Source organism: Melospiza georgiana, chromosome 24 (assembly GCF_028018845.1).
Source record: "Melospiza georgiana isolate bMelGeo1 chromosome 24, bMelGeo1.pri, whole genome shotgun sequence".
Classification (NCBI taxonomy): domain Eukaryota; kingdom Metazoa; phylum Chordata; class Aves; order Passeriformes; family Passerellidae; genus Melospiza; species Melospiza georgiana.
Window position 1 is genome coordinate 9,518,633 of NC_080453.1, and position 19,715 is coordinate 9,538,347.

The 19,715-nt window shown below is 51.3% G+C and overlaps 1 protein-coding gene across 1 annotated transcript; it reads left to right on the forward strand.

Annotated features, from left to right (window-relative positions):
* Positions 1-3,491: 3,491 nt before the first annotated feature.
* FAM76A (family with sequence similarity 76 member A) lies at positions 3,492-17,948 on the forward strand. Its single transcript, XM_058040454.1, has 9 exons — positions 3,492-3,573; positions 4,611-4,675; positions 5,471-5,525; positions 6,079-6,231; positions 7,141-7,298; positions 7,698-7,784; positions 13,828-13,963; positions 14,404-14,505; positions 15,831-17,948. Exons 1-9 carry the CDS (start codon positions 3,493-3,495, stop codon positions 15,915-15,917), a joined length of 924 nt encoding a protein of 307 aa, XP_057896437.1. The 5' UTR covers position 3,492; the 3' UTR covers positions 15,918-17,948.
* Positions 17,949-19,715: the final 1,767 nt, after the last annotated feature.

Here is a 19,715-nt window from a genome sequence, read left to right on the forward strand (position 1 = left end):
CATTGGAAGCAAAGCTCTGCATTTAAGGTTTCCTTTGGGAGAGGCACCTTGCAGGAAACTCCCCAAATTTGATAAATTGGTGGGGAAATATCAGCTGAGGTTGGTGTTTAATGGAGTGAGCAGTGTTCAGAGTGGGAGCTGAGAGGTTGGGACCCACCTTGAGAACGCCATCTCCCCCTTAGTCTGTGGGGTGGTTTGGGAGCAGCTGAGCTGTGCTGGGCTCCAACCCTGGGATGGGGATGGCAGCTTTGGGGTGATCTCAGCTCTGTGCTGGACTCCAACCCAGGCCAGGCAGGACATGGGGAGCGAGGCAACACAGAGGTCACCACCACAAGCAGCTCCTGGGAGGAGCTCTGTTTCCAGTGAAACAGCTCCTCTGTGAGAGAGAGCATCCAGATCTGTGGGATCAATCTGTCCACACATGCAGAAACCCAGGGTGGGCTGAGTTTGCCAAGCTGAATTATTCTCCGAGGAAGGGCGGCTGGGATTTCATCTGGGTTTGGTTTCTCGCCCTGCCCTGGCTGTCCTGGATACAGCATTTCCCCCCGGAGGCAGCTGCAGACCTCTGTGCAGCAATGCCAGGTGGCCAGAAAATGTGCTCCAGCCCAGAATCTGGCTGCCTTTCCCTGCTGGATGAATTATCTGTGAAAACCTCTCACGGCTCGCACAAAACAAGGTAATTATTCAGCAGGCGGGGGATACGCAGAGCCAGAGTATGAAATTATTATCTGTTAGTGATTTACAGGGAGCCACAGACGGTGTCAAGGAACAGCAGCTGAACCAAACTTGCTTTGGCAACCTCGTGGCTCCCAAATGCTGCAGGCGACCCAGAGAGGCTGATGGAGAGCTCACAGATACTCCTGTGCCAGGGGAAGGGGCCCTGGGGGTCTCTGTCTGCCCAGGTGCTCCATAAAGGGGAAGGATGTGCTTTACATAAAACCCTGACATCTCGGGATGGCAAAGACCACGACCCAGGGGAGGCTTTTGCTGTCTCACACAGTAAGCAGAGATTTTTTTGGGGAACAAATAGATGTCCCTGTCCGTGGCAGGGCATTAGAGAGAGATAATCTTTACAATTCCCTCCAGCCCCAACCATTCCACGGTGAAAGGGTGCATCTGATGGATCAGAGCAGCCTTCTAAACTCCGAGGGCTTGGAGCTGCCTTGCTGCCAGTGTGGCTCTGCTGGAAAATCACCGAGGCAGAGCCTTTCCAAGCGTTTCTTCTCACACTTCCTTCAGTAGCAGCTTTACAAACTCCCTTCCTCAGCCAAATGCTTCTCCCTTGGCACCCGTGGCTGCTCTGGCAGGTTTGTTGCTCACATTCCCAAACCATTCCTTCTCCTTCAGCCCCAGCTATTCACCACTCTGTACCCCCCTCCCTGATCTTTAGGTTTTAATTGACAGGATAAGGGGGAATGGATTCAAACTAAGAAAGGGGAGGGTTAGATTTTATTTCAGGAAGAAATTCTTTGCTGCGACGGTGCTGAGGCCCTGGCACAGGTGCCCAGAGCAGCTGGGGCTGCCTTACCCCTGCAGGTGTCCCAGGGCAGGTCGGACAGGGCCGGGAGCGATGCGGGACAGTGGGAGGTGTCCCTGCCACGGCAGGGGTGGCACTGGGCGCTCTTTCAGGTCCCTTCCCACCCAAACCATTTCGGGAGCCCGTGCTCCACCGTGGCCGAGCGCAGGCGGCGCTGCCCTCCCCAGGTGCGCTGTCAGAGCCCCGAAGCCGAGCATCCCCAGCCCTCCTCCTCCTCCTCCTCGTCGTCCCGCAGAGCCGCCCCCGGAGCACCCCGAGCAGCGAGGCGGGATCGTTCCCGCACCCCAGCTCTGCCTCCCGCTTCCCACCGACGGACATTTCCCAATCACAGCCCGGCATCCAGCACAATGCAGCTCCTGTCATGAAATTAAGGATTTCTCCTACACACAGCACATTTGCCCGGTGATTAAAACGAGTCCCCGAGGTAGCCAAGCACAGCAGAATTCCGGTTCATTATGCACACCCACGCAGCCGAGCTAAAAACCCAAGACACTCCCCCAGCCCTTCTTGGGAAAGCCTGAGCAGCTCGGATTTCAGCTCCAGCGCTTGCACCAGCCAGGACCGGGAATGCTCTGTCATCTGGTGTAGGAAAAAGCTAAGGACAGAAGTTTCCCAAAGGTTTAAGGTATCCCTTAAGGTGTGAGGAAGAGAGAAGGGTGTAGGAGCACAGGAACATCCAGCAAATGGAGCAGATCACACAACTGTGAGCAGTTGCTGCCTTCTGCTCATTCTATCTTGGATTTAGAATGAACTTTTAACACCAAAATGCCTTAATTTCCCCCATTTCTCAAAGCACCTGTTCTGTGTCACGTTGTACAAAATGACAACTACTTGACGAAAAAAAGAACAGTTATTTCACATGTGCAGTGTATGATCTGTCCTTGCTGCAGCAGCTTGGGTCCAGCCTCACTCCCAGAATGGAACGGGGCCAAATCTCCTCCCTGTTCCCGCCTGGAGCTCTCCCAGTCTGCGGTGTGAGCACGGGGAGCTGCAGTTTGCTCTGTCCTGCTGCCCACGAGGGCGGGTCCGGCTGTGGAATCAGCCAGGCTGTGGAATTGGGCAGGTCCAGCTGTGGAATCAGTCAGGCTGTGCCCTGGGGCAGGTCCAGCTGTGGAATCAGCCAGGCTGAGCCATGGGGCAGGTCCAGCTGTGGAATCGGCCAGGCTGTGCCTGTGCCTGCTTAGCCCAACTTGGCCCGGCCCACCCAGCCCTGCTTAGCCCAACTTGGCTCAGCCCTTTCTCCCAGCACTGTCCAGGCTCAGCTCAGCCCCACTCGACCCTGGCCTAGCCCAGCTCAGCTCAGCCTCTTTTCCCAGCCTTGGCCCACTTCAGCCCAGCCTAGCCTGTTCCCTGGCCCTGTCCATCCCGGGCTCTCTGTCCATGTCCCGCCCTGTCCATCCTGGGCTCTCTGTCCATGTCCATCCCGGGCTCTCTGTCCATGTCCAGCCCTGTCCATCCCGGGCTCTCTGTCCATGTCCAGCCCTGTCCAAGTCTATCCCGGCCATGTCCCGCCCTGTCCATCCCGGGCTCTCTGTCCATGTCCAGCCCTGTCCAAGTCTATCCCGGCCATGTCCAGCCCTGTCCATCCCGGGCTCTCTGTCCATGTCCAGCCCTGTCCAAGTCCATCCCGGCCATGTCCGGTCCCGCCTCCCCGGCCCCGCCTCAGCCCCGCCCCTTACCCCAATCCCCGCCCCCTTCTCCACTCGCGATCTCGCGCGACCTCCCCCGCGCGTCGCGTCACGCGGGACCGAGAGGCTGCGTCACGGCGCTCCCCGTGACGTTAACGCTTCCCCGGCGTGCCCCGCCCCGCGGCTGTGAGTGACGGCACGCTCGCCAATGAGAAGCGGTCAAGGCGTGAATGATGCGGCGCGCGGCCAATGGGCGGCGGTCGGAGGCGGCGCCGCGCGGGCCGGGCGGGAGGGCGGGCGGGCCGCGCCTGTCAGCGGGGCGGCGGGATGGCGGCGCTGTACGCCTGCACCAAGTGCCACCAGCGCTTCCCCTTCGAGGCGCTCAGCCAGGGCCAGCAGCTCTGCAAGGTCCAGGAGAGGGGCTGGGGGCGCGCTGCGAGGGGCTTATGGGGGCTAATGTGGGAGGAGGCTGATGGGAGAGGAGTCTGAGGAGGGCTCTGGGGGAAGTGGGGGGCGATCTGTGAGGGGATTTGAGTGGGGTGGTCTGTGAGTGGCTTTGAGGGGTCTGAGGGGTAAAGGGCCTCCTGGAGCTTGTTTGTGAGGGAGAGCAGCAAGGTTTTTAAGGGGTCTGCAGTCTTAGAAGAACTGAGGGGCTGTTTGTGGGGAGATCCTGGGAGTATTTATGAAGAGTGGGGCCTTGAGGTGTGTGTTTGGGGTCTGTGGGATAGCAGTGGGAGAGTGTGTGTGAGGGCCGGGGAGCTTTGGGGAGGTTTTGAGGGGCTGGAGCATGGGGCTAAAGCCCTGAACCTGCTAGGGGGTTGTGTTGAAGGGCTCTTTAGGGGAGCTGATTGTCAGGGGGGCCCGGGGGCACCGAAGGCAGTTTGGAGGTGCTGCAGTGGAAGTCATGGGGCTGGTGTGGGGAACAGAGGGGAGGTGGGAGCTGTTCCTGAGCAAAGGCCTGAGGGGATCTGGAGACCTCTCTAGGAGGTTTGATGGTGTCCTGGAAGGAGTAAGGTGGGTCTTGGAGACAGCCTGACAGGGTGGGGAAGAACAAGATTGGGTGAAATAGGGAACACGGAACAGGAACTGGAGTAGCCTGGGACCACTGAGGCTGGGACAAGGCAGGTGAAGGTGGGGGAATCTGGGGAAGCTGGGATGAGAGGAGAGCACAGCCAGATGTACAGGGAACTGGCGAACACCTGAGGCAGAGCTGTGTGTTCCTGCCCTGGGAGCCGGGCTGCCCCGTGACCCTGCTCTGTGGGTGTGAGGCACACCTGGCTCCCCTGTGACACACGGCATTCCCAGCACCCTTCCTCTTCTCTCAGCATGACTGTACAGGGAGGGAATGCTTGCAAGTGTGTGGATGTGGTGGGAGTGGAGGGCAGCAGGAGATCTGGGGCTTGGGGAGCAGCACTGCAGCTCATGAAACACCTCTGTTGTTGCAGGAGTGCCGGATTGCTCATCCCATTGTTAAATGCACTTACTGCAGGACTGAATTCCAGCAGGAAAGGTAAATGCTTGAGCTGGGGAGATCCAGGTTTCAGGTAGAATGATCACACCTCGGGAGCTGTAATGCTCCACACCTTCAGTGACTGAGCCTTAACCTGTAGATTGTTGCTGTGGAGAACTTGGGAGACCTTTGGCCACCTCCAAAGATCTGCTGGGCGAGTTGCAGTGTCTGTAGTGCACTTGGATCACACCTTTTGCTTGGGGTTTTTTTTCAGTCAGAGCTCAGATGCATTTTTCCATGAGTTTTCCTCTTGCCTGATGTCTGGTATCTAACATTTATTTCCTGCTGTGTGTCCTCCAGCTGGACTCATGTTTTTTTGTATTTTGACAAGTTGTGAAGCTGTCAGAGGGAGGATTGGTAAATCCCAGGGCTGTGTGTGGCCGTTGTGTGAGGTGTTCCTTCCTGTGTTTGTTGGACAAATATACCTCTGCCCTCTCCTGCCATGACCTCCAGAGTAGAGCCTGCCCTGATGCTGAATCACTCATGCTGCAGATTAGTCAGTGATCAAATCCTGTGTTTGTATGGACAAAAACCGGGTGTCATCTGGAGATGCCTTAATTAAAAGACACCTCCTTTGTAATTTTTGGCCATTTATCCTCTGCCAGATGGGGATGGGAAAAGCATTTTGGTATCTGAGTCGCTAGAGAGGTTGAATCCGGCCTCATCACCAGAGGCAGAGCTGAGGGGAGGCTGGGAGCCTAAGCAGGGATCCTGGGATCTGAGCCAGGCACCCTAAACACAGAGGTTTCATTTCTGTTGGAATGTGTTGATAGAATGATCTGTCCTTCTTCGCAGCAAAACCAACACGATATGCAAGAAGTGTGCTCAGAACGTGAAGCTCTATGGCACAGTAAGTGAGGGACTCAGCCTCCCCAGCCTCTCTTCCTTTCATCTCTCTTGTCTTTGTCCTGCTGAAATCTCAGAGCAGTTTATGGACTGGCTCAGCTGTAAGAGCATGACTGATCAATAATATGGGTCACTCAAATGGCTTTTACTTTTTCTATTCTTTTGGCACAAAAAAGAGCTTTGCATTGTTTGAGGCCAGGAAATTATCTGTTTGACACCCAGTAGAAACAAGACTGGGCTTACACAGACTGAGATTGCTGCAGGAAGCAGTGTTAAATCTTTATTTCCTGCTTGTCTGAAATCTGAAATAGAGATTTTGATTGGTTCTATTTTGTTGTTTTTTGTAAAGGTTTCACAGCACTTGATAAATGGTCTGAGTGCCATGGCTAAATACACTTAGCTGGAGGCCAGGGATCCAAATGAAGTTTTGTCTCCTGGATCAGCATTATACGCTGTGTAGAATAAGGAAATAAAAGTTTGAAATTATGGGGAGAATGGGAACAAGCAGTGTACTACTGTAGTTAGAAGGCTGTAGCAGTTGTTCTTATTTTTTAAAGCCAAAACCCTGCCAGTACTGCAACATCATAGCAGCTTTTATTGGAAACAAGTGCCAGCGTTGCACCAACTCAGAGAAAAAGTACGGCCCTCCTCACTCGTGTGAGCAGTGCAAGCAGCAGTGTGCCTTCGACCGGAAGGATGACAGGAAGAAGGTCAGTATTTGTGTTAAAGAAGACTAAAAAGGTAAAAGGGCTGATCACATCGATCCTCTCTCCATCTTCTTTACGTCTTCTGCAGCATTTCTGACAGGACATGGGCAAAGGCTTCCCACTGCCAGATGGCAGGGTTAGATGGAATACTGGGAGGAAATTCCTCCCTGGGAGGGTGGGCAGGCCCTGGCACGGGGTGCCCGGAGCAGCTGTGGCTGCCCCTGGATGCCTGGCAGTGCCCAAGGCCAGGCTGGACAGGGCTGGGAGCACCTGGGACAGTGGAAGGTGTCCCTGCCATGGCAGGGGGGACTGGGTGGGGTTTAAGGTTGCTTTCAACCCAAACCATTCCATGATCCATATCTCTTGATTATAAAGTGTTTTCTAGAGTTGAGCTTTGCTCTGGTTTAGAGCTGTTTAATCTTTGAACCCCTGTGTGCCTCTGCCAGATCTTCTAAGAAAGATCTCTTGAATTTGGCCCAAGAGCTGGCAGAGAAGCAGAGACCTCTGAATGAAGTATGAGGCTGTGAGAGGGATGGAGAATGATATTTGTTCAATAGCCTGAGGACCTACAAGTGTCATACCGCCACCGGGAAACCCCTTCATGGTTTCTGTACACTCTTTGCTCAGACACCCTGAGTGCTGTGTAGGAGCTGTGTCTTATCGAGGCAAACTGTAAACATCTGTTGATCTGTTGTTTGGAGTGCTGCAGCCATAAAGGGTGCCCTGCTGAGCCTCCTGGAGCAGACACCCTTGCTGTTTTGGTCTCCAGTGACTGCCTGTCCATTCAGAGGATTCTTTTTGAGTCCCTGCTTGTTCATATGTAACCCTAAGCTTGAAGGTGCTTCTTGTCTTTTCTGTATTTGCTTTGTGGGCAGAAAAAAGACCAAAGCTTCTTTCTGTCTCCTGTTCCAGGTGGATGGAAAGCTGCTGTGCTGGTTGTGCACACTGTCCTATAAACGAGTCCTGCAGAAGACCAAAGAGCAGTGCAAACACCTGAGCAGTTCTTCCCGAGGCAGCCTGCAGGAGAAGGAGCAGTTCAGTAGGCTCAGCAGTGGCAGCCACTACAACAGGTAACCTTAGGAGGGGTTTGGGCATGGTCTGAGCTCAGGACAGTCTGGCTAAGTCACGCTTTGCTTGTTTGCAAACCTCACTGTGCTGGTACAGCCTTGTGCTTCTTAGTGATCCAACTTACTGAACTTGTACACTGTGAGAGCAAAGTTGCATTTGTAAAATTTAATGATTAAAATGTGGATTTTAAGCAGGAGTTCTTCACCTACATACTGCTCTGACTCATTGTTTTCTGTTTATTTTTAGTCTCCAGCTACTCTTCAAGGAATGATTTTTTTATCGTTTTAGCAATGGGAAATACTGTTTTAATAGGATCAAAGTGGGTGGGAATATTTATCTGCCTCTCTGTCTTAGACTGAAAGTCATTCAGGTTCTGACATACAATTTCCTCCTTTTTCTAGCCAGAAAACCTTATCCACGTCTTCCATTCAGAATGAAATCCCAAAGAAGAAAGCCAAGTTTGATGCCATATCTGCCAATGGTGACAGGTGAGCCTGTTACGTGGGGAAATTGTGGGCGGGTGGTTTGTTTGCTGAGTTTATGTAAGGCAGAGTTGTGTGTGAATAACAGGAAGCCCTTATACTAGAGCAGAGGCCTTGGGCTTTAAGACCTCGAGGGGTTGTCCTAGAACCTGGCAAGGCAGTGCTACCTGGAACCTAGACATAGATTTGAAGAGGAAGAGAATACTGAGCACCTGTACCTGCTTGGATGGAGCAGGACCAAGGTGGTGTTGGCTGAGCTCCCCAACTGTCAGGAAAACTGCAGCCAAACTAACTTTATCATCTCTCCTGCAGCCACAGGGAGAGAGGGGCTGGTGAGGTCTGCGGGTTTTGTGCTTTGAGGTCTGTCAGACTGATCTGCAGGGAGAGCCTCAGAGGACAGGAGAAGATCCAGACCCACTTCCTATGTCCCCTCCTGCTTTTGGGGGAGAGACAAGCAATCAAACAGCTTTGCTTGAAAGGTTGTGGAGTCCCCATCCTGGTGGTGTTCCAGGCCAGGTTGGATGGGTCATGGAGCAGCTTGGTCTAGTGGAAGGTGTCCCTTCCCATGGCAAGGGGATGGAACAAGATGCTCTTTAGGATTCGTTCCAGCCCAAACCATTCCATGGTTCTCTGATTCTGGCAAAGCATCCACCCCGTTCTGTTGTCACACTTGATGCTGGATCATGTTGATGCCAGCTGCCTGTGCAGCAGAATGGGAGTCACTAGCAGAAACAGGAGATTGAGATGGATTTGTATTTTTATGGTCTTGTGCATGCATATTTTCATTCCTGCCTTTCCTCTCTGATTCTCAGCGTTCCTTCCTCTCCCGAGATGCTTTGCCCCCTTATCCAGAGGGCCCCGTCCACGTTGGCGCAGTGGGCTGCTTCCCAACAGACTCTCGGGGCCCACCATTGTCCTGTTGCTCAAGGCATTGACATCCTGAAGTGAGATCACCCATTGTTTTCTCCCCTCCCTCCCTGGGAACTGCCTCCTACACGGGAACTGTCCCTCTCAACAGATCTCTTTCTGAACAGCAGGGATTTGGGAGCATGGACCAGAGCACAGTTGGTGCCAAAGGGTTTGTTAAAGACACTGGTAATTAATTAATCGCTACCTGCCTTCAGTGTCTCTGAGATCACAGATCTCTCCTATAGGTACTGTTGACACCTTGTCACTGTAAAATGCTCCTGTGGGAAATGCCCTTCCTGGAAGTGTTCATGGCCAGATTGATGGGGCTTAGGGCAGCCTCCTCTAGTGGAAGATGACACTGCCTGTGGCAGGGGGCAGAACGAGATGAGCTTTAAGGTCCCTTTGACCCAAACCATTCTGGGATTCTATGATTCTGTGAAATAGAACTTTAATAATTTTATAGGGCAGTGGCACCCACGGAGAGGTGTGAAATACCTTTTATCATCTGAACAGCATTTTCAGTTAAAAGCTGGAAAAATTTAAGGACTAATTGTGACTTAGGAGCCATGGCTGAGTGTGGAGGGGTTAGAATTCCATTGCCTTCAGTGCTGGTGGAGCCTGAGGAGAGAATGGAAACAGAGCCCTGGTAGAACTGGTGCAGCCCGTCAGAGAGGCCGCTGCTCTGGGCTGTAGGACAGCATCAGCTGTTTTTATCTCCTCATTAGATCCTGGGCTGAGATCTCACAACTCATTGTAACAGCCCTGCTGGCTTGAAAATACCCGAAAAGCAAAATGACCTGTGCTCTGGGTTGGTCAGCCGTGTGTTTGGAAAGCAGGAGCATGTATTGAAGGAATCAAGGGCCTTCCTTTTGCTCTCATGTCAGATATTGTCAGTCTGGCTCCTGCCAAGGCTGTAGGCCTTGCCACAGGCTTTTTTTTGATGAGTTCCAGTAACAAACCAAGTGTAAATTTAGCAACTGAAGAGCTTCAGCGACACGCAGGAGAAAAGGCAAGCTGCAGCTGCCTTAAATAGACAAATGGCTGCACTTCCTGAGAGGAGTAATAATGGGGGTTCCTTAATGTGGGTTTGGAGTGGCTGAGGGTTCTTTTATGAGAGTGAGCCCCCAAATCCCTTCCCTTTATACAACTACCAGATTGTCCCTCCCAGAGTCACACTGGTGTGTGGGACACAGCCTGAGCAGGGAGTTAAGGTCTGCTGCAGCACAAGGGTGTTTGCAGCAGCAGAGTCTGGAGTAAACTGACTCAACCAGCACCTCCTCCCTGCTGAGATCAGCCCCAACATCCTGTACCCCAGCTCCAGCCAAACCTCTGGTGTAGCCCTCAACTGGGCAAAATTTGGGCATGTTTGAGCTCAGTTGACTTTGGCAACACCTTCAGTCAGGGTCCAGTTTCTCTGAAATTACTGCTTCTTTTTGGATATGGTAGAAATTCCTTTACTGTGTCGTACTGAATTCCCTCTGTTTACATATTTCAGCATGATTGTTGCTCACAATAGCTATGATATGTGGACAGGGTGATTTCCAGCAGTCGTTTAAAGGGTATTGAATGGTTTGTTCTGGGTGAGTTCTGGGAGGAGCAAACAGCTCTGTTGCTGCTGCACTGGGAGTAGTTTTCTCTCCCAGTGACTCGCAGCACATCTTGCAGCAGACTTGGTCTTACTAATCCTTCTGTGCTGCCAGTGCCCAGCACACCGGCTTCACCTCCAGCCCCTGCAGCTCTGCTGGTCCTAACTGGGACAGTCTTGGTGTCCCCATCGTCTGTGCTAATGCTGGCAAAGTGTTTTTATGCTGCAGACTCTGCAGATGAGCACACTGCAGTCCCTTCTCCTGTCACTGCAGACAAGCTGCTAAATTGTGCTTGTAACACCAGGCAGTGACAGCACTGCTGGCAGGGGGAGGGCAGCAGTGCCTCAGGATGCTCAGCAGTGAAGTTCATTTGTAAAAGATTCTTATTTGCATAGGAAAGTCCTGGCATAGTTTAAAGCTCTGTGACTTGGGCTGTACTGCACTGAGTGCACTGATTCTATGAAAAAACATAGAATCCCAGAATGGTTTGGGTTGGAAGGGACCTTAAAGCTCATCTCATTCTGCCCCTTGCCATGGGCAGGGACATCTTCCACCATCCCAGGTTGCTCCAAGGCCCCTCCAGCCTGACCTTAGACCCTTGCAGGGATCCAGGGGCAGCCACAGCTGCTCTGGGTAAACTCTGCCAGGGCTTCACCACCCTCACAGGGAAGAATTCCTTCCCAAGGAATCCGTCCCTCCCTTCTGGCAGCAGGAAGCCATTCCCCCTTGTTCTGGCACTTCAGGCCCTTGTCCCCAGTTCCTCTCCAGCTCTCCTGGATCCCCTTTAGGCTTTGGAATGGGCTCTAAGGTTTCCCCAAAGCCTTCTCTTCTCCAGGCTGAGCACCTTCAGCTCTCTCAGCTCTTGGAACATCTCCATGGCCTCCTCTGGGCTTGTTCCAGCAGTTCCACATCCTTTTGATGTTGGGGGCTCAGAGCTGGAGGCAGCTCTGCAGGTGCTTTTTGTCTAAGGTGAAATGTGGATGCTGGTTTAGTGCCTGGTCTCTGCCTCTTCATGCCAGCCTGACTTGAATAGCAAAATCTTTAATCTTGGCATTTGCCTTGCCTAATTTCTGCCATTTAACAGGTGTGGAGTTTAAGGCAGTCGATTTGGTTTCTGTTCCAATCAATAGAGAGAGGCAGGTGCCTTGGGAACAGCTCCATTTTTGTCTTCTGTCTCTGCTAAAAACAACAAGAGCTCGTAATTTCCCTTTAATTAACGGTGTGCCTTTTAGGCTGTTCAGACATGGAGAGCTCATGTCCCCCTGACCTATCCCAAGGGGCTGGATCTTGAGTTTATTTGTAGAGGAAATGGCTTTTTTTTTTTTTTTGGTTGGTTGTTTTAATTCTTGATCTGTTTGTTAAAGGAAAAGACTAACTTGTGTATGGCAGTTTTTCTTCAAATTTTGGAGTCACAGGCTGCTTCTGTAACATGGGGTTTAAGACCGAGGAACCTTTCATTACTATCTTGTCAGTCTTTAAAAAAATACCGAGGAAGAGGAAAAAAAATCTGCTTCTTTATTTAGCACCTTAACGCATTTGAAGGGGCATTTTGCAGCAGCTGGACAGGAAAATACCAGTCTGGTATTTTATACCCGTCCAGGAGGAGGTCTCAAGCTGGCTCAAGTTCCCCTCTGGTGGATGCAGAAGCCCCAGGGATGGTGCTCTGTGCAGGCTGGTGGCCCTCCTGTCCCTGCCGTCTCCCCACTGGGTGGCAGGGCTGGCTCTCGCCTTCCTGGCTTTGCTGGGCAGCAGCAGTTGCTGGGCAGGGAATTTTTCATGCTGGAGCTGCTCAGGGAATTGTGGGCATCCCCTGGCACTCTTTATCACCCCAGGGCATGGCAGGAGGGAAGCGTGCCTGGGCAAAGGAATGGTGTGTCTAGGGATTGTTTTCAGCCAGAGGGAATTAGTGAGGAAGCCTCTTTTCTCTGTGCTGTTGGTTACTGTTGTTGTTATTTTTTAAAATTTATTTCTCTCCTCCCCAGCATATTTGCAGTGAGTGGGAAATTAAAGCTGCTGTTAGTAATGTGCTTGCACATAGAAAGGTGCTGGAGCACACAGCATCATCTTGCACAGCCTTCACTTGGGAAAACTATTGGGAAAGCTTTAAAATGGGAGTTGTTCAGTGCTAGTGTGTAGGTATGAACCTCTCTGCCTAGCCCAGAGCTGGATCCAGTGTGCCCAGAGAGCTGCCACATCTTAGTGTGGACTCTGCTGTCAGCATGTTTTAGACATGCAGGGCTCCTCTGCTCCGGGCTGTCTCCTGCAGACCCTCAGTTCTGAGTTTTCCTCTGCCAGGTTTTCTCTCCCAGTGCCTCAGGGCCATCCTCTGGCTCTCAGATCTGGGAAGCTGCCTCTGCTTTGTTTCCCTCTGCAGATCCCCAGCACAGTGGGGAGCGAGCCTTTTCCCCTGCCACATCCTTACTAACGAGTCCTGTCACAGCAGACTGTAGTGCTTTTAATTAGAAAATGGATCATTTCCAGGTGCTGGTGGAGACCCCGTGTGAAGTGAGCAGCAAGTACTCTCTGCCTTAGGGTACAGGTTGGGGACTGGAAGCTCAGAGGTAGAAACATCCTGGAGAGAGGCAGAATTTTGGGTTGAGACCATGCTTGTCCCACTCTGCTGCAGCTCCCACCTTTAAAGCTGAGTGTTGACCTACTCTGGAGGCTTTTAAAAAATAGTCAGGCTTTGGGTTACCCTGATGATTTATTTCTATTTATCTGATAACAGCCAGACTTGAAGTAATCTTCTAGGTGGAGCTTTGTTGTCTTATTACCGTTCAATTTTTATATAGCAGTTTCAGGTGCAAGTGGCTGGGAGTGTGCTGCCCACTTAGCACGAGGAGGTAAAAATCAGCTTTAGGGATGGAACAGAGGGCAGGGAAAAATCAGGTGGGCTCCCTGAGTCTTGTGGCTGCAGCTTGTTGTATCTTATGGTCTGCATATTCCCATAGCACAGAACTGCATGTGCCTGCCTGGGTCACTGGTGTCTCCTAGGGAGGTTTGTGATTTACCAGTGCAGCAGTGACTCATGCACAGATAGTTCTGCTGATGGTTGCTCAGATTTAGAGTACCTGGTGGTGTACAGGTGATGTGCTCAGCTAGTTCTCTGTCTTCCTGGAGAGTTTTTCCTACTCTGGAATAATGAAGCTTCTCCCTAAATTGCTTTATCATGGCAGAATCATATTACGAGGTCCAGTATGTTTTTTACCCCTTTTCCTTGCTCAGAAAAATTTAGCTGTTTCCTTTTGCTCTGTTTGTTGAACTTGGAGGTTATTTGTTTCTCTTTCATGTCCCCTCCTTGCCAGAATATTTGTTTTCATTCAGTGGGAAGTTCTGCAGTGCATCCAAGGACTGCTTGTGAGCAAAGAGATTTCCAAAGGGAAGCGTAAATTTTAATTATCTCTCTGATTGCTGACTTCAGCTCTCTGGTTTCAAAAAGGATCATGAATGATCATGAAATGATTCCCACTCTGCTTTGAGAGCATCCGTGGGAGTTTCCCTGCCTGGTGAAGAGGAGAGTTTTGTTGAGGGCCTCTCCCTGTTTTTTGCTGCAGTTTTTCTCCGGACCTCGCCCTGGACTCCCCTGGCACCGACCACTTTGTCATCATTGCCCAGCTGAAAGAGGAAGTGGCTACTTTAAAAAAGATGCTTCACCAGAAGGATCAGATGATTTTGGAGAAGGAGAAGAAGGTACAGTCCTTGGCTTGGCTGACATGTTCTCACAGATCACACTCTGACACAGCCTGGCTTTTTATCTTGGAGTTAACATGTCTGGCTGTTTCCAGGCTGCCTCCTTTCCAAAGCCAAAGAGGCCCTCTGGACCCACCCAGGGGATCTCATTTCATAAAGGGTCATTTCCTGACCACTTTCTTGGAGACCTCTGTGTGTGGGCAAGACTGGGAATAAACATGCTGCTGCTTGGAGAAATGCAGTGCTGGCCCTTGCAGTTGCTCTGTGCTCTCAGTGACACAGTTCTGGTCTCATTGCAGTCCCTCAGCACTGCCAGCATGTCTGTGACCTCAGCCGTCTCACACGCCTTCTGTAGAGACACTTTCCACAGCAGAGGGGTCTGTGGGGAGGGCAGCTGTTGCCTCTTCCAGCTCACTTGCTCCTTCCTGGTTTCTACACAGATCACGGAGCTGAAAGCTGACCTGCAGTACCAGGAATCACAGATGAGGGCAAAGATGAACCAAATGGAGAAGACACACAAGGAGGTCATGGAGCAGTTACAGGTGACAGCATTGTCAGTTTAACTGCTGAGCTGTGTTGTATCCAGGAGTGACTGAGGACATTCCTGAGCTGTGTCCAGGAGGGACTGAGGACACTCCTGGTCAGGACACCCTGTGAGCTACTGCTCACAGAGCTCTGCTAATGTTTCTCAGCCGTGTCCTACAGCCTCTGTGCTGCCAGGCAAGCCCCTCCTCAGCTCTGCATTGCATCCCAACCACCATTTTACACCTACCTTGCTGCTCTCCACTCAGGCTCACACTTACTGTGTTTAAAGTGCTATGTTGTGTCCCTTATGGACTAGACAGGAGCCATCGGACTCATTTTACTTATTGCCAAAATCAGGTTTGAACCTGTTTCTCCAGTCTGCAGAACCTTTGTCAGCTCCCTGAGCCTCTAAATCACCTCCCTGTGATTTGTGTGAGCAGTAACCAGAGAGAACAAAGGAACAATTGGCAGTTCTTTTCACCCTGTATCTCTAGTCCAAATAAAGAAGTCCCTGAGCTGATGGAAGCAGGGAGAGCAAGATTCTTGTCATGGCTGTGGAGACACAGCAGACTATCAGTATGAATAGTTTGAGCCACCAAAGGGATCAGGTCAAAGGGGAAGAAATCAGACACAGAAATGAACTTTGCGCCGTTTAATTACTTTGGGTATACAAAGATCTAAAGCCCCAGCAATGAGAGCTGGGAGGGGATGAGACAAAAGGCTTCTGTTGCCCCTGAGGAAACAGCCCCTCCTCCATCCACACCCACTCTGGGGAAGTATCCCAGTGGAAGGCAGGCTGGAGGCCTCCAACTGTCAGAGTGCTGGTGCCTGCCAGAATCCCTTCACAGGGCATGTGGAATGCTGGGATGTAGTGTGGAGAGGGCTGGGTGTGCTGTTTCTGAAGGTAAAGGAGCATCAGATCCAGGAGCAGGTGTGCCCCAGCCACTTCCCTCTCTTGGGGCTTTCCATGTCTGTGCTCAGCTCACGCTGGGACTGCCCTGAACTCTCTGGTGTCCAGATGTTTTATTTCTGCTGCTATTGGTTGAGTCTCTGGAAATCTTTTTCAATGGCTGCAAAATCAAAGTTCAGATCCTCTCAGTGTATTGTAGGTACTTTGAACTGTTCATAGGATTAATTTTTGAACGGTCTCATGGGTTCTATCATTTTGTAGTTGTCTTTTCCTGTGGGGCTGGGATGGGAGAGCCCTCTCTAGGAGGTTAGAGGTGAGCTCAACATCTGTGCCCCCTTTCCAGCTGTGTGCAGGATGTCAGCAGCTTCTGCACAGGGATCCCAAGAGCTAGTGATGATCCATGCCACTAAATACCCATTTCCCCATTTCCAGGCCAAGAACAGAGAACTCCTGAAGCAAGCAGCTGCCCTGTCAAAAGGCAAAAAGCCTGAGAAGTCAGGAGCAATAACCTCCCCTTAAAGCCAAGCCCCCAGCCTGGGAGCTTTCCCCTGCACTAGCCGAGGAGTGTGGGAGGCCTGCAGGATGGCTGGAAGCCCAAACCTCTGTCTTGTGGACTCCATGGGATTCCTGGTGCGTGTTACCTTCTGACAGCATGCTTGAGTGTGGCCAGTTTCAGTCCATGGGGAGAGGTCCCAGCTTTCCTAAATCCCCCCTGAAGTACTGTTTTCTGGAAGAAATCTTTTCCTAACCAGTTGCTACCACTGCCAGCCCTTTCCATGAGCAAACAGGAACCTGCTGCATTAGTGGCTCCTTGCTGGTTCCCAGCCTGCTGCTGTGAGGGAATTGCCATGGCCAGTTGTTCTGCAGATAAAATGGGAGCTGCGTGTGGTGGGAGCTGAATTTTTTTTTTCCCTTGAACTGTTCCTTCTTCAAAAGAGAGCTGAGAACTCACCAGCCCAACAGGTATTCCTGGAAGGTTGTGCCACTGCTGACAACAGTTGATCCAGCTTTTTGAAGATGCTTCCAAAATGGGGGCCATGTATTTATCTTGGAAGATTTTTGTGTTTTGTTTTGGATTTTTTCTTATTTTCTCTGTCAACTTGGCAAACCAAACTGCCTGGTTTTGTGTTTCCTTGTTTTTCTGATCAGAGCTTTTGGGTTGGGAGCCAAAGTGGAATGATACAGCCCCCAACCCACCTAGAATTCCCCCACCCGCCCAGTGCCCTGGTTATGTGGTGACCTCTGGGTTTTTGATGATTTCTGCAGCTTGGTGTGATCAAGTGTCTCTTACTCCATTTCTTTACACAGAGAGTTCAAGGCTCGGATATTCCCTCTCTTCCCCCTTTCCCTGCCCCTTCCAGATGCAGGGGCCAGGTTGGCTCCAGGAAAGCACTTACTCAGGCAGCAACCCAAGCCAGGGAGTGTTTTTTGGGGCACTCCAGGGATTTTTCTCACTGCTGATTCCAAACCAGCAGGATCAAAGGGCTATGAGAGTTCCCTGTACCAGGGATGTGCTGCCCCAAAACAGCACGGCTGCCACTGACCCTTACAGCCAGACCAGCTGGGCTGGGTCCCCCCAGGCACCTCTTTTGGGGTGATGGTGGTGGATAAACAGCACTTGGAGGGGGAGCACCACACAACTCCGGGCTGGCAGGAGCTCCTCGACATCCCGAGCGCCAGTCAGGGAGTGGAGAAACATCTCAGGGCTTGGAGACCCCCGGCAGGGGCTGGAGGTAGGTAAGAGAACTCACGCTTTTGCTGCAGGGCGGCCGCTCCGTCAGGGCTTTGATGAAGCTTTTAACTAGAGCTTGTGATTACTTTTTTCATCCTTTTGTTTCTTATTTGTTACTAAAGTTGATTTTACTCAAAGGCACTTTTTTGGGATGATGTTTGCTTCTGGCATGGAGGGAGCACATTTCATCGGACACTGCCATGGGTTTGTTTTTGGTTTTTATAAGAGACTTTTAATGTGAAAACAAGCAAAACCAGAAATTGTTACACTTTGCCTGAGTGTGGCAAAACTCACCCAGTTTTATACTTTTAGAAAATGAAGTGCATTGGTGGGAGTTTTTTTAACTGTGGGCTTTGCTTTTTTCCTTCCCTCAACATAAAGAAATAAAAAGAGGGAGAAAGGCCCTGTAAATACTGTTCAGTAGGGTTTTTAATCGTGATAAATTGCTCCTGCCGTTGCATAGCTGATTTGTAACACCAACATCGTTTCTTTGTATGTTTGTAATGATGAGATTTTCAAGGGATGCTTTGATTTGTACAAATGACACCTGTAAAAGTGGTTTAAAAAAATCCTCATCTGTGACTGATACTTTGTTTGCTTTGAAAAGGGAAAAAACCAAAACAACCAAAGTACCTCGCCCTGCCTGGAGCTGATTTATCTCCTGCTGTAGGGTTGGGAGTTTGGGGAATGAGACAATATTTTCCCATTGTTTGCTTTGCTCCTACTTTTTTTTCTATCTTTAAATCCTCCCATCAAGCCTGTTGCTAGGATCCTGGTTACTTGGTTACATCCAGCTTCCCTGGGCCCATCCGGCTGTATCTGACGAGATGTATTCCTGATCTTGGCAAGGGGATACAACTGGCACAGACAGAGGGACCTGCTGCTTTGGCATGGAGGCTTTCCCTTTTCCCATGAGATTTCCATGAAGAAAATGCCTCTCATCTTTTTCCAAGGAAATCTCCAGAGGTCTGGGAGTCTAAAAGGGTTTTAGCTTTGACTGTTTTCCTTATTCATATCCAGTCTCCTGGCGCACATGGAGCATGCTGATCTTTGAGCAGAGATGTAAGGAAAGGAGACACTGAAACAATCTTCCATGTCTACCTGCCCCAGGTGTTGCCTCAGTGTCCCTGTATGGTCTCTGCTGCTTCCCTTCCTTCTCAGAATCTGGGCTGCCCAAAGCCACCAGCTGCTGAAAAAAGCAGGAGTTGTCCCCAGCCAACCTCCCTCCAAGGTAACACACCTTGAGCAATTGGGCTTCCCTTGCTGTTCAGCTTTCCTGGAGCACCAGACTTTTCCAGTCAGCAGGATGGTAACCAGAGCACTGTCAGTCCCAAAATAATTACCCACCCTTGCTTGTTTTTATGTCCCTGGAGAGATTTAAAAGCCATGCAGATGTGGCACTTGGGGACATGGGTTAGTGGTGGCCTTGGCCATCCTGGGGTAATAGTTAAACTCTATGATCTTAGAGAGCTTTCTGAACAGAACAATTCCATGATTCTGTGGGGTGCTGAAGCTGTTTTGCACTGGCCAGCATGGCCTGCTCCTGGCTCCCAGCCTGGGAGGCTGCTGTGGCAGGAGGGAGATGCTGCTGACAGCCCGAGCCAGCAGGAGCCACCTGGGAAAAGTGCTGCAGGTAACCTCGTGCTTGCCAGGTGGGCTGACCAGGGGTGAGGGACAGATGGGGGATCCTGTGCTGCCCCAAAACCTAGAGTTCTGTGCCCGCCCCGCGGTGCTTGGCCCCTCCTAGCCCTGCTCGACATGCAGGACTTGTCTGTGGGACAAATGTCCTCCTGGCACAGACCTTCGTGTCTTCTGATGGGATATTTTTATATTAAATATTTGGCAGCATCTCCAGCCCATCTCTCCAGCTGGATCATCGCCTGATGCACACCCACAGCCCTGTCCCTCTAATATCCAGAGCTTTTTGGGGAGCAGAAAGGGGAGAACAGAGGCAGCCTCCCCCTCTCTGCCACCCCCACTTTGCTTGCTCCATGTTGCCTTTGCTGATGCAAAGGAAGAGATGTGTTTTTTTCCCCTCCAGGCTGATGTGTTCAGCCAGAGCAAACACAGAGCTCATGGCCTCAGGTGGAACTGCAGAGTCATCATGGAATGGTTTGGGTTAGAAGAGGCCTCGAAGCTCATCTTGTTCCACCCCCGCCATGGGCAGGGACAGCTCCCACTGTCCCAGGTTGCTCCAAGCCCTGTCCACAGCTTCTTTGGGCAGCCCCAGGGCTGGCTGGTGACCAGCAGCACCTCTGCAGCTCTGTGGGGTGTGACAGTGCTGAAGGAGCAGGTGACAGAGGCTAAACCAGCACCTCTGACCCTGGTCAGTGAGGGGCCACGTTCCCTCGGATCACATGAAATGAAGCCCCCAAATTGTGCCTCTGAAATGACACAAATGAAAAGACAGAAGTGGAAACCTTGAGGTGGCCAGAGGCACCCAGACTCCACAGCCTCAGCACAGAGCCGTGTTTGCAAAACACCCTAAAAATAGCCCCAGGAAGGGGCAAGGACAAGGAGCAATGCCCAGGGACGTTTCTAAGTGGCCGTGCCCTCCTGCATGGAGAGGCTGGGCTTGTGGGCTG